The 13,229-nt window shown below is 44.0% G+C and overlaps 1 protein-coding gene across 2 annotated transcripts in view; it reads right to left on the bottom strand.

Moving 5' to 3' along the window:
* The window catches only part of GCN1 (GCN1 activator of EIF2AK4), a 96,791-nt gene that overhangs the window by 7,313 nt on the left and 76,249 nt on the right, over positions 1-13,229 (bottom strand). For both annotated transcript variants that reach the window (XM_056529896.1, XM_056529902.1), the window contains exons 47-57: positions 10,513-10,605; positions 10,132-10,275; positions 9,639-9,908; positions 9,437-9,550; positions 9,119-9,349; positions 8,834-9,027; positions 8,613-8,727; positions 8,134-8,230; positions 7,739-7,887; positions 7,504-7,611; positions 4,553-4,771 (exon numbers count right to left, since the gene is read on the bottom strand). In XM_056529896.1, the coding sequence (XP_056385871.1) occupies positions 4,553-4,771; positions 7,504-7,611; positions 7,739-7,887; positions 8,134-8,230; positions 8,613-8,727; positions 8,834-9,027; positions 9,119-9,349; positions 9,437-9,550; positions 9,639-9,908; positions 10,132-10,275; positions 10,513-10,605 (1,734 nt within the window). The remainder of the gene's footprint in view (positions 1-4,552; positions 4,772-7,503; positions 7,612-7,738; positions 7,888-8,133; positions 8,231-8,612; positions 8,728-8,833; positions 9,028-9,118; positions 9,350-9,436; positions 9,551-9,638; positions 9,909-10,131; positions 10,276-10,512; positions 10,606-13,229) is intronic.

A 13,229-nucleotide genomic window follows, 5' to 3' on the forward strand; every position in this document is an offset into this window, starting at 1 on the left:
TTAGTGTGATTTTGTTGTCAACACATTCAACTATGTAAAGACTAAAGTATTTCATATGATTAGTCCATTCATTCAGATCTAGGATGTGTTATCTTAGTGTTCCCTTTATTTTTTGAGCAGTGTATATATATTTTATACATGGTTAACCCTTTAATGTAAGAAAAAGAAATGTGCCAAGGTTAAACTTTTTTCTATGGGTGGTAGGGGCTGGCTTTGGTTTGCGCAAAAAGAATGTCGGGAAGGTGGCAGTCAAAGAGTTGCATGTTTTAGACAAAATTCTACAAAAGAACTGGCAGAAAGGCAATGATGAATTCCCTCTAAAAAGTAGATTTTTTTTTATACTTACTGTAAAATCTTGGAGGATCCATTGGGGGACACAGGAACCGTGGTTATATCTTGCTGCCACTAGGAGGCTGACACTAGGCATTAACAAAAAAAAAAAAAAGTCTGCCCCTTCTGGCAGGCTATACCCCATCCCATGCATTTCCAGCCCCACTTGCAGAAATGAAAGCAGGCTTGTTAAGGAAAAACCAACCGGAGGTACGGACCAGGCCTTGCACCATTGAAAGTAGGCATGCCAGGTGCGATGGTAGATCCTGGCAGAGGACGGCTTACTCGCCCGAAGCATGGTGCGAATGACCCAAACAGAGAAACCTCGAGCCCTTAGCACCGCGGTTTCAACCGCCATGCTGTCAAACGTAGCGGCAGCGAATTGGGGTGGCAGAGAGGACCATGAAACAATGTCGGGATGGTCCGGAATCCGCATGGGGATGTCCACCACAAGACGAACTGTCGGCGAACCATTAGTGCCGGGGCCAATCCAGTGCCAGAAGAATTGCTGAGATGCCTTCCGCTTTGAACCTCCTCACAACCCTGGGCAGAAGGGGAAGCAGAGGGAAGAGGTAAGGAGGGGTGAACTGCATCCACGGCCAGAGGATCGCAGGACTTGGCCACAAACTCTTGGACCTGTTGGTATAGACGGGACGCAAAGAGGTCCACGCTTGTGGTCCCCCAACATTCGCAAATTGCTGCGAACACCTCCGGGTGGAGAGGCCACTCCCTGGGGTCAGGCGAGGAGCAGCTCAGAAAGTCCACTTCCCAATTGTCCACCCCGGAATGTGGATCGCTGAGCTGGAGGGAACCTGAAGTTCCACCCAGTCCAGAATCCTTGTCACCTCCACCATTGCCGAGAGGCTGCGAATGCCCCCATTGCGATCGAAATAGGCCACTGCTCTGGGCGTTGTCCGTCTGAACTCTAACTGGATAACCTCTGAGGGATGACTCCCAGTGGAGGAGACAAAGAAAGATGGTCCGAAGGTCCAAGACATTTATGGGGAGACCAACATCCCTGAACCGTCCGGTCCCTCCCCCCCAGCCGTGGAGACTCGCATCGGTTGTTGAGACCTGCCAACACAACAGAAAAAAAACAGCATCCCTCCTGGAGAAGAGGAGTGCGGAGCCACCAAAGGAGAGACTGGCAAGCTGCGAGGGGCAGACTGATCCGGTGGTGGAGGGACAGTGGGGATTTGTCCCACAGGGACAGGATGGCCCACTGGAGAGGGCAACACCAGAACTGGGCAAAGGGAACGGCTTCCATGGCCGCCACCATCTTGCCCAGCACTGCCATGCAAGAACGAATGGCCACTGGTTCTGGACAGTGCAAGAGGTGAATCCTGGACAGCAGAGCATTTCGCTTGTCCGGAGGAAGCAGAACTCGAGCCCTTGCAGCGTTGAAACGAAGCCCCAGAAAAAACAGCGACAGAGGGAGAGAGGTTGGATTTCTCCCAACTGATCACCCAACCAAAACTGGTCAGGGTTTGAAGGGTGAAGTTGCGACTCTACTGGTTTTGGGCCAAGGATGGAGCCTTGACCAACAGGTCATCCAGATAAGGGAGTACAGACACTCCCCGAGAACTGAGAATAGTGATCACCACCGCTAAGACCTTGGTGAAGACCATGGGAGACATGGCCAGTCTGAAGGGCAGAGCCACAAACTGAAAATGTCCTGCAGGGACGGCAAACCGGAGGAACTGTTGGTGGACCGGAAAAATGGTGATGGGGAGGTCCCGGAAGTCCACTGAAGACAGAAATTCGCCCTGGTCCATGGAAGCAACAACAGAACGGAGGTTACCAGTTCCCCTTTTTTGGGGACAAACAGATTTGAATAAAACCCTGAAAAACTTTCCTGGGGTGGAACTGGCACAATAACCCCCTGTGCAAGGAGGGTGTGGAGTGCCGAATGAAAAGCTGCAGCCAGGGCAGGAGAGTGGTGAGGACGGGACTGGAAAAAACAATCCCGGGGAAAAGAACCAAACTCGATTTGGTAGCCGTCGGAAACTACGTCCAAACGAAGGAATCCTGGACCTGCACCAACCAAACATCCCAAAAGAGGGACAGGCAACCACCTACCTGAGAGGAAGGCTCGGGTGGGGGGCAACCCTTCAGGGGGAGGTAGGCTTGCGGGTACCTGGTTTGGTGGAAAAACATCCAGGACAGCCGTCCTGCTTCCAGGAGGGATGCGCTTTGAAGGAAGGAGCCTTCCAAGACTGCAAAGCCGCTGGCTTGTCCTGGCGGCCTGAGGCAAAGGGCCGAAAAGAAGAGAACTTGCGGAGAGAATTGGTAAGCAGAGAACTCTTACCGCCTGTAGCCTCAGAAATAATTTCATCCAGTTGTTCTCCAAGAAGGTGGCCACCAGCAAAAGGCCTCCAAGGACTTCAGCCACATAGAGCGGCGGATAGTAACCAAATTGCCCGAAGCAAAGGCCGCACAACGTGCGGACTCTAGAGATGCCGAGCAGATAATCACCAGCATTGGAGATCTGGAGAGCGAGGTCATCTGGAGGAGCCCCGGATAAAACACCTTGGCGAAGTTGGGAAGCCCAGGCTGACAACGCCTTGGACACCCAGGCTGCGGGAAACGCTGGAAGCAAGGTTGAAGCTAATGCTTCAAATGCTAATTTCGTCAGGTTCTCAATGCGCTTGTCCACGGGATCCTTGAAAGAAGCTGCATCAGCTAGAGAAAGAGTGGTGGACTTGCATAGGAGAGCGACCGGAGGGTCCAATGTAGGCAGAGCAGTCCATTTGGGGACCAGGTCCTGGGCAAACCCCGAGGAAGTGTTTTTCAGGATGCTTCCAAGTTGCGTTCAGCAGGTCAAACTCCGCATGAGTACTGAAGACCTTGGAAGAGTGCAGAGTGCGGCGGAAGGAAACTTCTGGAGCAGGGTCCGAAATTCGGGGGTCCTGTAGGTGAAAGGTGTTCCTGACAGCTGACACCAAACTGTCCACCATGTCCGACATGGATGACAGCTCCTTGGCCTCAGAGTGCGGATCCGAGTCAGCATACACCAGTTCCCCAGGAGACCGGGAACGGGCGGTGGAAGCTCCAAGATCCAGGCGCAGGAGACCTGGAACGGCGGGCCAGAGATCGGGAGTGGCCCCAGGAGAGCGACTGCCGCCGGAGAGCGACTGCCGCCGGAGAGCGACTGAATACGTCTCATCGGGTGAGGAGTAAATGAACCTAGGGCGCTTGTGAGAGCGGGGCGGCCAGAGGAGGTTGAACGAGCCTCCCGGGAGTAAGGGCGCAAGGAGGACCGCTTTAAGGCAGTAGCTACCTGTCTAGAAACTTGCACCAGATCAGAGATCGTCTGAGAGAGAGGGGGAGGGTCAGAGACCGCACGCTCCAGGAAGCCGTCCTGGGTGGAAGGCACAAGGGGGCTGGGACGTGAAGCAGAGCAGGCAGAACAGGTGGACTCAGCTGAACCACCTGGCATTTTAGTTTTACACCCCATGCAGGAATAGTATGTAACCAAGGTGTAGACCACCTGTCCGGTAAGGGGTTCGGGTCTGGGGTCGGACATGGAAAAACCCAACAGTTAAGTCAGCCAAACCAGCCTAGTACCTCTCTGCATCATGTCAGGCTGCTGAAGCGGGGCGAGCAGGGGTAAGAGGGGACCCGGACCAAGGGCACAACCCTAGAGCTGGTCGGTGGCGAGAAGGGGTTAACAGTGCATACTTTGTGTACCGTGTCCCTTCCTCGCAACTGGGGGATCAGGTAGCATCATGCTCCTGTTGCCCCAACCTAGATAAAATAACAAAGGAGAGAAAAATCTAATACTCTATGAAAAACTAGAAAACAAAAAAGAAGACCAGGTCTGGAGAGCTACAGACCTGTGCCTGTCTCCTACTGACACTAAGCTAAAACTGATTAGCTCAGAGCCTGTAGGCGGGGTATATCCCGCCAGGAGGGGCAGACTTATTTTTTGTTTTATGTCAATATACCCACGGTTCCTGTGTCCGCCAATGGAGCCGACCAAGAAAAGAACAATGTTCTAGTCCCTCTTGTAATTCATTACTTCAAAGAACTGGAAAGATAAGGGACAGAAGACAGAACTGCCTTTGCATCCTAAAAACTATACACAAGATTGGAAAGGATAAGTTGGTGTTAAGAAAATGCTTGTTTGTCACCTGACTTCTTAAAATCTTGCTTTATATTCCCACAGTACATAGTGAAAACAGGAGGTGAGCAGTTCCTAACTGTGCAAGTGGATACATACCTGAAATAGGTTGTTGTCTAGTCTCATTTTTAATAGGTTTACTATGGCCTGGTCACTGTATGCCCGCACACTTGTATTTTTGTCTTTTGTATTGTCTAGCAGCACTTTGAGAATTGGCTTAATAGTTTGTGTGTCTAGTGGGGGCATGTGGTCTTTGTTTGCCCACCAGATCATCTTCTCTGCTATCAGCTTGATATCACTTGATGGGTTCTGGAGACACTGTAGGGAAAACATGAAATGTTAGCAATGAAGTAACAAAACAGAGATTATTATTGGTCCACATCATAGAAAATAGACAAGACGTAAATACATTGAAAATGCAGCCCAGTATGCAGACATCATGGTATAGAGCAGGGGGAGCTGAGCAGATTATTATATTAGTTTTATGGGAAAAGTTTCAGCATAACATGTATGACTACTTAGCCCAGAATGGCATTGATTTACATGAATAAATGACAAGTTACCCTGGAACTTTCCCAATAAACTATATGTTGAATATATGTGACAGGTTCCCTTTTAATGTATGAAAATAAATGTTGCACTGTTTTTCTTACTGGTTGCTATGAGGTCAAGTTCCTGTGGCAACACTGGAGCAAACTATTGGTTATTTAAACTCAATTGTAAAAAAAGTTTGCTGCATGTAGCAAAGTGAAGGATAGACTGTAAGTTCTCGCGAGCGGGGCCTTACTTCTCTTGTTTAAATAATCAATGTATAAAAATGAGAATGCCAGCCGATTCCTCTATTACTTTTTTGTTTTTAGATATTCTAACCACATAACATTGTAATAGGAAGCTATGTAAAGGCTACCACTCATTTTCTGGATAAACTAAGCAATTATAGGGTGATCTGTGTCTTTCCAGTATGCAGCGATCACTCTACAAGCCATATAAAGCATTCTTATGAGAGCTAATTCCATCTCTTCTGGAGCTTCAAGTAGTGATGTACACCCTAATATATATGTCAGTGGGATTTTTTCAATACATATATCATATACTTTTTCTATCAGTTCCACCAACCCATTCCAATATCTCCTCAGTTTGGGACAGTTCAAGATCATGTTAACTACTGTCCACACTATCTTTTCCCTTCCCTTCTCCTCAGCTCAGATAATTTAGAGTACTTCAGTGTGTGATTATCCATGATTGGCTAAGGCGCGCACACACATCTCCCTCATCTATATTTACTGCTTCCCTAACCATGTGAGCTGCTCAGCTTTCCTCCAGAAGCTCCTTAGCTCATGGTCTGTGTAGTGTTCTGCACCCACCAAATGAGCCGAGTGGACACACATGCTTAGTTAGACACTCTCCATAGTGATATGTACCCTGCACATGCCCACTCTTTACAGTTGTTTTATTACATTATATTTTCATTGGTTTCTAAAGGAATGCATACTGTGGAGTCTTACAGTAAGTAATCTTCACTACTCTGGATTTAACATTACCTATTTGCAGGAGATGTAAGAAGGTACTACTATACTGTGGGCTGCCATAGGAAAAAGGAAACTGATGCTGCCAGTTCCCCGCAAAAAGATTAGCAACAGTGCCAAGGGGGACAGATTGACCCACAAAGATGACTGAACAACTTTTAACTGTTAAAACACTATAAATTACTTTAAAACTAGCTATTAAAGGGGTACTCCGGCACTAAGACCTCTTATCCCCTTTCCAAAGAATAGGGGATAAGATGCCTGATCGCGGGTGTCCCGCCGCTGGGGACCCCCCTGATCTTACACGCTGCACCCCGTTAGAATCAGCCCCCGAAGTGTGCTCGCTCCGGGTCTGATTACTAGCGATCACGGGGACGGAGCATAGTGACGTCACGGCTCCGCCCCCATGTGACATTACGCTCCGCCCCCTCAATGCAAGCCTATGGAGGGGTGTGACAGCTGTCACATGGGGCGGAGCCGTGACATCACAATGCTCCGGCCCCGTGATCGCTAGTAATCAGACCCGGAGCGAGCACGCTCCAGGGGCTGATTCTAACGGGGTGTGGCGTGGAAGATCACGGGGGGTCCCAAGCGGCGGGACCCCCGCGATCAGGCATTTTATGCCCTATCCTTTGGATAGGGGATAAGATGTCTTAGCGCCAGAGTACCCCTTTAACTGTATTTCTGGTATGAAAATAATTAATGAGATAACCCCTTTATAGACAAAGTCTGTATGTCAAGTGACTTGTTCACAACATTTCTGAAGACACCTACTTAAAACTAAAGTAAAGGCACATTTACACTACAGAATTTAAAAATGGAGAAATACCGCTCGGAAAATCCAATGCAGTAGCCTTCTATTTTTTTTTTTTTTTTTTTTATGGGATTTGGTTGCACTGTGCACACTGCATAATTTCTGCAGCGAAAAATTGTGCAGCGGAAATAAAAATTCTGGACTCCAGCAAAATAATTATTTTGTTCACTCGTTTGTCGGAATTCCAAGTGCACTGTATTGCTGCGAAGGGGAGATGGTGCATGTCCGTGCGGTCCTATCACTAAGTGATTTAGGTGGCGCCTGCTTGTACACTGAATGTTCCCCCAATTCTAGTCAAATATTCTGTAGTGTGAATGGGCACTAACATGATGCCAAAGACTTTCAGATAGAACAATCTCGATCAATCACTTAAAATTTGCAGAAACATAAAATATCACACACACATCCAAAGGGTTTACACCATTCAAGAAGATGGCATTTCACACTACAGTCTTACATAGAAGCACACACCTATTAATACACATAGATTTAAAGTATAATTTAGGCCAAGTTTCCTCCTGCTATGCCCTGCCTACTTTTACTTTAAGTTGTTAAGCATAGCACAGTCTAACGTCATGTGAAGAGTCACTGAAAGATCGCAAATTTTATGCAAATGCAACTTGCACATAAGTCTGCAATGTTTGTGCACAGAGTATGATAATTCCCCCAAAGTCCAATAAGTATTTATATGGCCATTTACTTCTACCCACCTTTACTAACAGGGTTACCAGTTTAGGAGAAATGTTTCCACTCTGAGATTCAATGTTATATTTGATAAGGTAACCAATTCCTCTGATTCCACTAACAGCAATGGGAATCTACAAGAAACCAACAACAATCATCATACCACCAAAAATAATCAATGTATTACATATGCAAACAGGTCAATGACACACCAGGGATGCTCCATAAATCCCAATAAAATATTAGATATATGTTACTTACCCTATCTGCTGTTGCATTGCTGTAGACCATGGACTCCACATTACTGCAGAATTTTGGTGTACACAATTTGCTTGATGCAACATTTATGGCCACAGAAAGAGCCATGCTTCTCCCATGCCTCACCATCCAATCTATTCCAGTAAAATCAGCTGTAGATCAGAAATAGAATAATACTACTAAATTCTTTTGTAGTTACAACAATTAGACATTTGACATTTTCTTACACATCATTTTAACAATCTTGTTCCTGAAGCAAGCAGTATGCAGAGTAGAGAATGCTTGGTTACAGGTTTCCACAGTGGTCTATACTTGGTTGGGGGTGGGAGTTATGTTAACTATAACTGTAAACATTACCACCATGGATATCTAATAAACTTCTGGATAGGTTTACAAACCCAGGAGGTGCTGCTGCATGAGTACAGAAAGTTCTTCTTCTGGAAGATGGGCACAAATCTCTCCAAGGCAGCCAGCAGATGCCATGCGTGTAGCATCCTACAAAAGAAGAAAAATGGCAGGAGATAATTTTGTTCACATTAAAGAAGATTTGCAGCCCTAGACACCTATCCCCCAGGATAGGGGATAAGTGTGTCTGATCGCGGGGGGGTCCAAACGCTGGACCCCCCCCCCCCCCCCCGATCTTTTGTACGGCGCCCCGGCTTTGCCGCATCTCACATGCAGGAGGTGTGTCGGCCGCAGCATGCTGCCGTGCCCGACACCCCCCGCCATGTATCTTGGCAATGCTGACTGCCAGTGGTCGGACCCCCCACAATTACAAACTTATACCCTATCATGCGGATAGGGGATAAGTGTCTAAGACTGCAGTACTCCTTTAAGCTCGAACACAAAACTACAACTATGCATCTTCTACAAATACCTCATCATGTCCCAACATCCCGATCAACAAGGTCACATAGTTTTTCCGTATTGCTGCATCCATCTTTCCTCCACCTCCTTGGATAATAAAACGTACAGCCTGAAGCATGGTCTCCCTGACAACAACACAAAAAGGTAAGTAGGTATGCAAAGATTACTCTACTTGCCCCAACCAAACCTTGCATACATCAGTTGGAATCCATTTAGCAAATAATAGGTTACCTTACACCAGAGTCTTCACACAAGCGGATGATATTCAACAGTTCTGTAAAGAGAGGGTCAACCTTTGTATGGATAACAATAAGCTTCCCCAGGGCATCTGCTGCCTTGAGACGTACAGCGCGATTTGAGTCTTGCAGAGCTTTAGTAAAAGTGGTTTGCAGTTGTGGCAAGAAAGGTTTTAATGCAATGCCAACCTAGAAAAAGCAGGAAAAAGTAGTAGACATAACACTCAAATGTGTTAACAGAAAGTATTACTTATGGTGAATCAAAACAAGTTCTTCTTACCTTAGCTAGAAGAAGACTCAAGGTTTCCAAAAGAGCTACTTTTACACTCCAGCTGAATCGATCTCCCAGAATACGGATCAAAGGTCCAGTAATGCCAATCACAGAAGGCTGTAAAGCTTGTGCAGAGGTCAGTTTAATGACCAAGCCCAATGCCTTGGTGGCCTCTTCTTTCTGTTCTGGGTTCCCAGTAAGAACACCTTCTCTCAGGACTGGCAGAATTGATGTTACGCCCTAAAGCAATATAGGGAAGTTTGAGGTCACATTTCACACACAAGTCAGTATGGCCAATTTGTGAAAGCCAAATGGTCATTCCTGTACCTTCTTCGGGATACAGAATCCAGCCACATTCCCTCCTTTGGCATCATTTCCCACCATGCGAATATCTCTATGAAGGTCATCGATTAGTGACAACTGGCTAGCAGCATCCAACTTCTACAAAAGGTAAGTAGTGGTAAAGATACAGGTCTTAGAAGAAAAACAGTTCTGCTTGTTATATACACGATGAGATTTTCATACTCACTTTAGTTATGGCATTTAGAGCATCCCAGCTTTCATTCAAAACAACACTGTTCGTGTCATTAAACAACCGCATAAGTCCAGAAATCAGACTCCTGAGATGTGCAGAGTAGTCCGCTTTTGTTTTAGCACAGTAGATATTCAGAATAATAACAGCTGCTTTACGCATTCCCACATCAGAACTGCGAGTAGCTTCTAGGAGATCTTCTATTACGATCCTCTGACCTACATCATCTTCCACAGACAAGATGACGGCTTGACAGTTTGCCAATTCCTATTAGATAAACATATTGTAGTGATAGAGACTGTAAATGATTACAAAACCAAGAAGCTTTGTTATTATTAGAATGTTACTAGAATTTCTTCAACCAATAAACATGTCAGTTAAGAAAACTACAAATGACAATCTGTTTGTATTATTCACGGCACATAAGAAGTAATGTTGCATAAGGCCCCAGGGGTTAAGCAAATCCAGAATAAGGGTAAAAGATACTTACCACTTGCTCATTCTCTGTTCCCAGCTGAGCTTTCAGGGCTGACATGACAGCAGGAAGGATGACATTCAGATGTCTGGTCAGGGCATCACCTGCCACTGATGAAAGGAACGCCAAAACACGAGTGTTCACGGGGGGGCTTGTTAGCTATGGAAAATAAACAGTAAATACAAAGTCATTGGAGTTAGCAAAGCAACCAACATAAGCCTGTTATCTGTAAGCCCAGTGTGTCATAAACCAGGAGCTTCCAGCTGTTGAAAAACTACAACTCCCAGAATGCCCAGACAGCCTTTGACTGTCCAGGCATGCTGGGAGTTGTAGTTTTGAAACAGCTGGTTGATTCCTGTTTGGGAACCACTGGACTATACCAAATGAGCAACACACCTTAGGAACAAGATAGGGAAGTACAACTCGACTCTTCACTGCCATGACCTGCTTAAGCCCATCCAAGGCGAACTCTGACATTTCTTCATTCTCCTAAATATGAGAAAATATAGTAGTGTGAAAAACATGAAAAAAAAAAAAAATAGTGCTTATATGGATGGGCTGCTTTAACCTTTCAAGGATTTCTCATATTTGCTTTTTCATTTTTTTTCTCTGCGCCTTCTTTACAATTTTCCACTTATAGACCCAAATGAGGGCTTGTTACTGTCACCACCAATTGTACTTTGTAATCAAAAAGGCCGATCAAAACAAAAACGGTACCAATAAAAACTTCAGATCATGGCCCAAAAAATGAGCCCTCATATCGTCCCTTATACGGAAAAATAAAAGTTATAGGGATCAGAAGGACATTTTTCAACGTATTAATTTTGGTGCATGTAGTTATGATCATTTTTTAAGTAGTAAAATAAAATCAAACCTATAGAAATTGGGTATCCTTGCGGCCGTATGGACCTACAGACTAAATATAAGATGCAATTGTTACCGAAACTGCACTGCGTGGAAACGGAAGCCGCTAAAAATTTTAAAATGGCTTTTTTTTCTTCTCACAAATTTTTTTTTTGGTTTTGCTGTAGATTTTGTGGTGAAATTATTAATAGTATTACAAAGTAAAATTGGTGGCGCAAAGAACAAGCCATCATATGGATTTTTAAGTGGAAAATTGAAAGAGTTGTGATTTTTAGAAGGTGAGGAGGAAAAAACAAAAGTGCAAAAATGAAAAATTTCCAAGGAGGCAAGGTGTTAACGGTACCAGTTTTGTTTTAATGGCATTTTGATAAGGACTTTCAATTTTTCCTTCTTACATTTAAAAAATAACTTCAAATTTTGCACCTAAAAATCCATATGTGGCTTATTCTTTGCACCATCAATTCTACTTTGTAATGACATCAGTCATTTTACCCAAAAATCTACTCCGAAACGGAAGAGAATTCAGTGTGCAACAAAATTGAAGAAAAAATACCATTTTGTAAATTTTGGGGGCTTCAGTTTCTACGTAGTACATTTTTCGGTAAAAATGACACTATCTTTATTCTGTAGGTCCATACAATTGTTCTGTAGGTCCATACGACTTATGTAGGTTTGATTTTTTTCGGACTTCTGGAAAAATCATAACTACATGCAGTAAAATGTATACGTTTAAAATAGTAATCTTCTGACCCCTATAACTATTTTTCTGCATATGTGGCAGTATGGGGGCTCATTCGCGCCGTGATCTTTATCGGTACCATTTTTGTATTGATTGGACCTTTTGATTGCTTTTTATACATTTTTTCATGATATAAAAAGTGACCAAAAATACACTATTTTGGACTTTGGAATTTTTTTGCGCGTACGCCATTGACTGTGCGGTTTAATTAACGATATATTTTTATAATTCGGACATTTCGGCACGCGGTGGTACCACATGTTTATTTTTATTTACACTATTTTTTTTTTTTTAAAGAAAAAAAATATTTAGGAGACATTAGGGGCCAAAGGAGCTGCCAAAACCACATGGATAACTACAGAGGACACAGAACAGATATTGTGGTGGCTTTGGGGCATTTTTATGTTTCTTAACTTCCCTGGAGTACCCCTTTAACCCCTTAAGGACTCAGCCCATTTTGGCCTTAAGGACTCAGACAATTTAATTTTTACGTTTTCATTTTTTCCTCCTCGCCTTCTAAAAATCATAACTCTTTTATATTTTCATCCACAGACTAGTATGAGGGCTTGTTTTTTGCGCGACCAGTTGTCCTTTGTAATGACATCACTCATTATATCATAAAATGTATGGCGCAACCAAAAAACACTATTTTTGTGGGGAAATTAAAACGAAAAACGCAATTTTGCTAATTTTGGAAGGTTTTGTTTTCACGCCGTACAATTTATGGTAAAAATGACGTGTGTTCTTTATTCTGAGGGTCAATACGATTAAAATGATACCCATTATTATATACTTTTATATTATTGTTGCGCTTAAAAAAAAATCACAAACTTTTTAACCAAATTAGTACGTTTATAATCCCTTTATTTTGATGATCTCTAACTTTTTTTTTTTTCCGTATAAGTGGCGGTATGGGGGCTCATTTTTTGCGCCATGATCTGTACTTTTTTTTGATACCACATTTGCATATAAAAAACTTTTAATACATTTTGTATAATTTTCTTTTTTAATAGAATGTATTAAAAAAGTAGGAATTTTGGACTTTTTTTTCTTCTCGTTCATGCCGTTCACCGTACGGGATCATTAACATTTTATTTTAATAGTTCGGACATTTACGCACGCGGCGATACCAAATATGTCTATAAAAAATGTTTTTTACGCTTTTTGGGGGTAAAATAGGAAAAAACGGACGTTTTACTTTTTTATTGGGGGAGGGGATTTTTCACTTTTTTTTTACTTTTACATTTTTTTTTACACTTTAATAGTCCCCATAGGGGACTATTCATAGCAATACCATGATTGCTAATACTGATCCGTTCTATGTATAGGACATAGAACAGATCAGTATTATCGGTCATCTCCTGCTCTGGTCTGCTCGATCACAGACCAGAGCAGGAGACGCCGGGAGCCGGACGGAGGAAGGAGAGGGGACCTCCGTCCGGCGTTCTGAATGATCGGATCCCCACAGCAGCGCTGCGGGCGATCCGATCGTTCATTTAAATCGCGAACT

The sequence above is a fragment of the Hyla sarda genome, chromosome 1 (genome assembly GCF_029499605.1).
Source record: "Hyla sarda isolate aHylSar1 chromosome 1, aHylSar1.hap1, whole genome shotgun sequence".
In the NCBI taxonomy this organism is placed as follows: Eukaryota; Metazoa; Chordata; class Amphibia; order Anura; family Hylidae; genus Hyla; species Hyla sarda.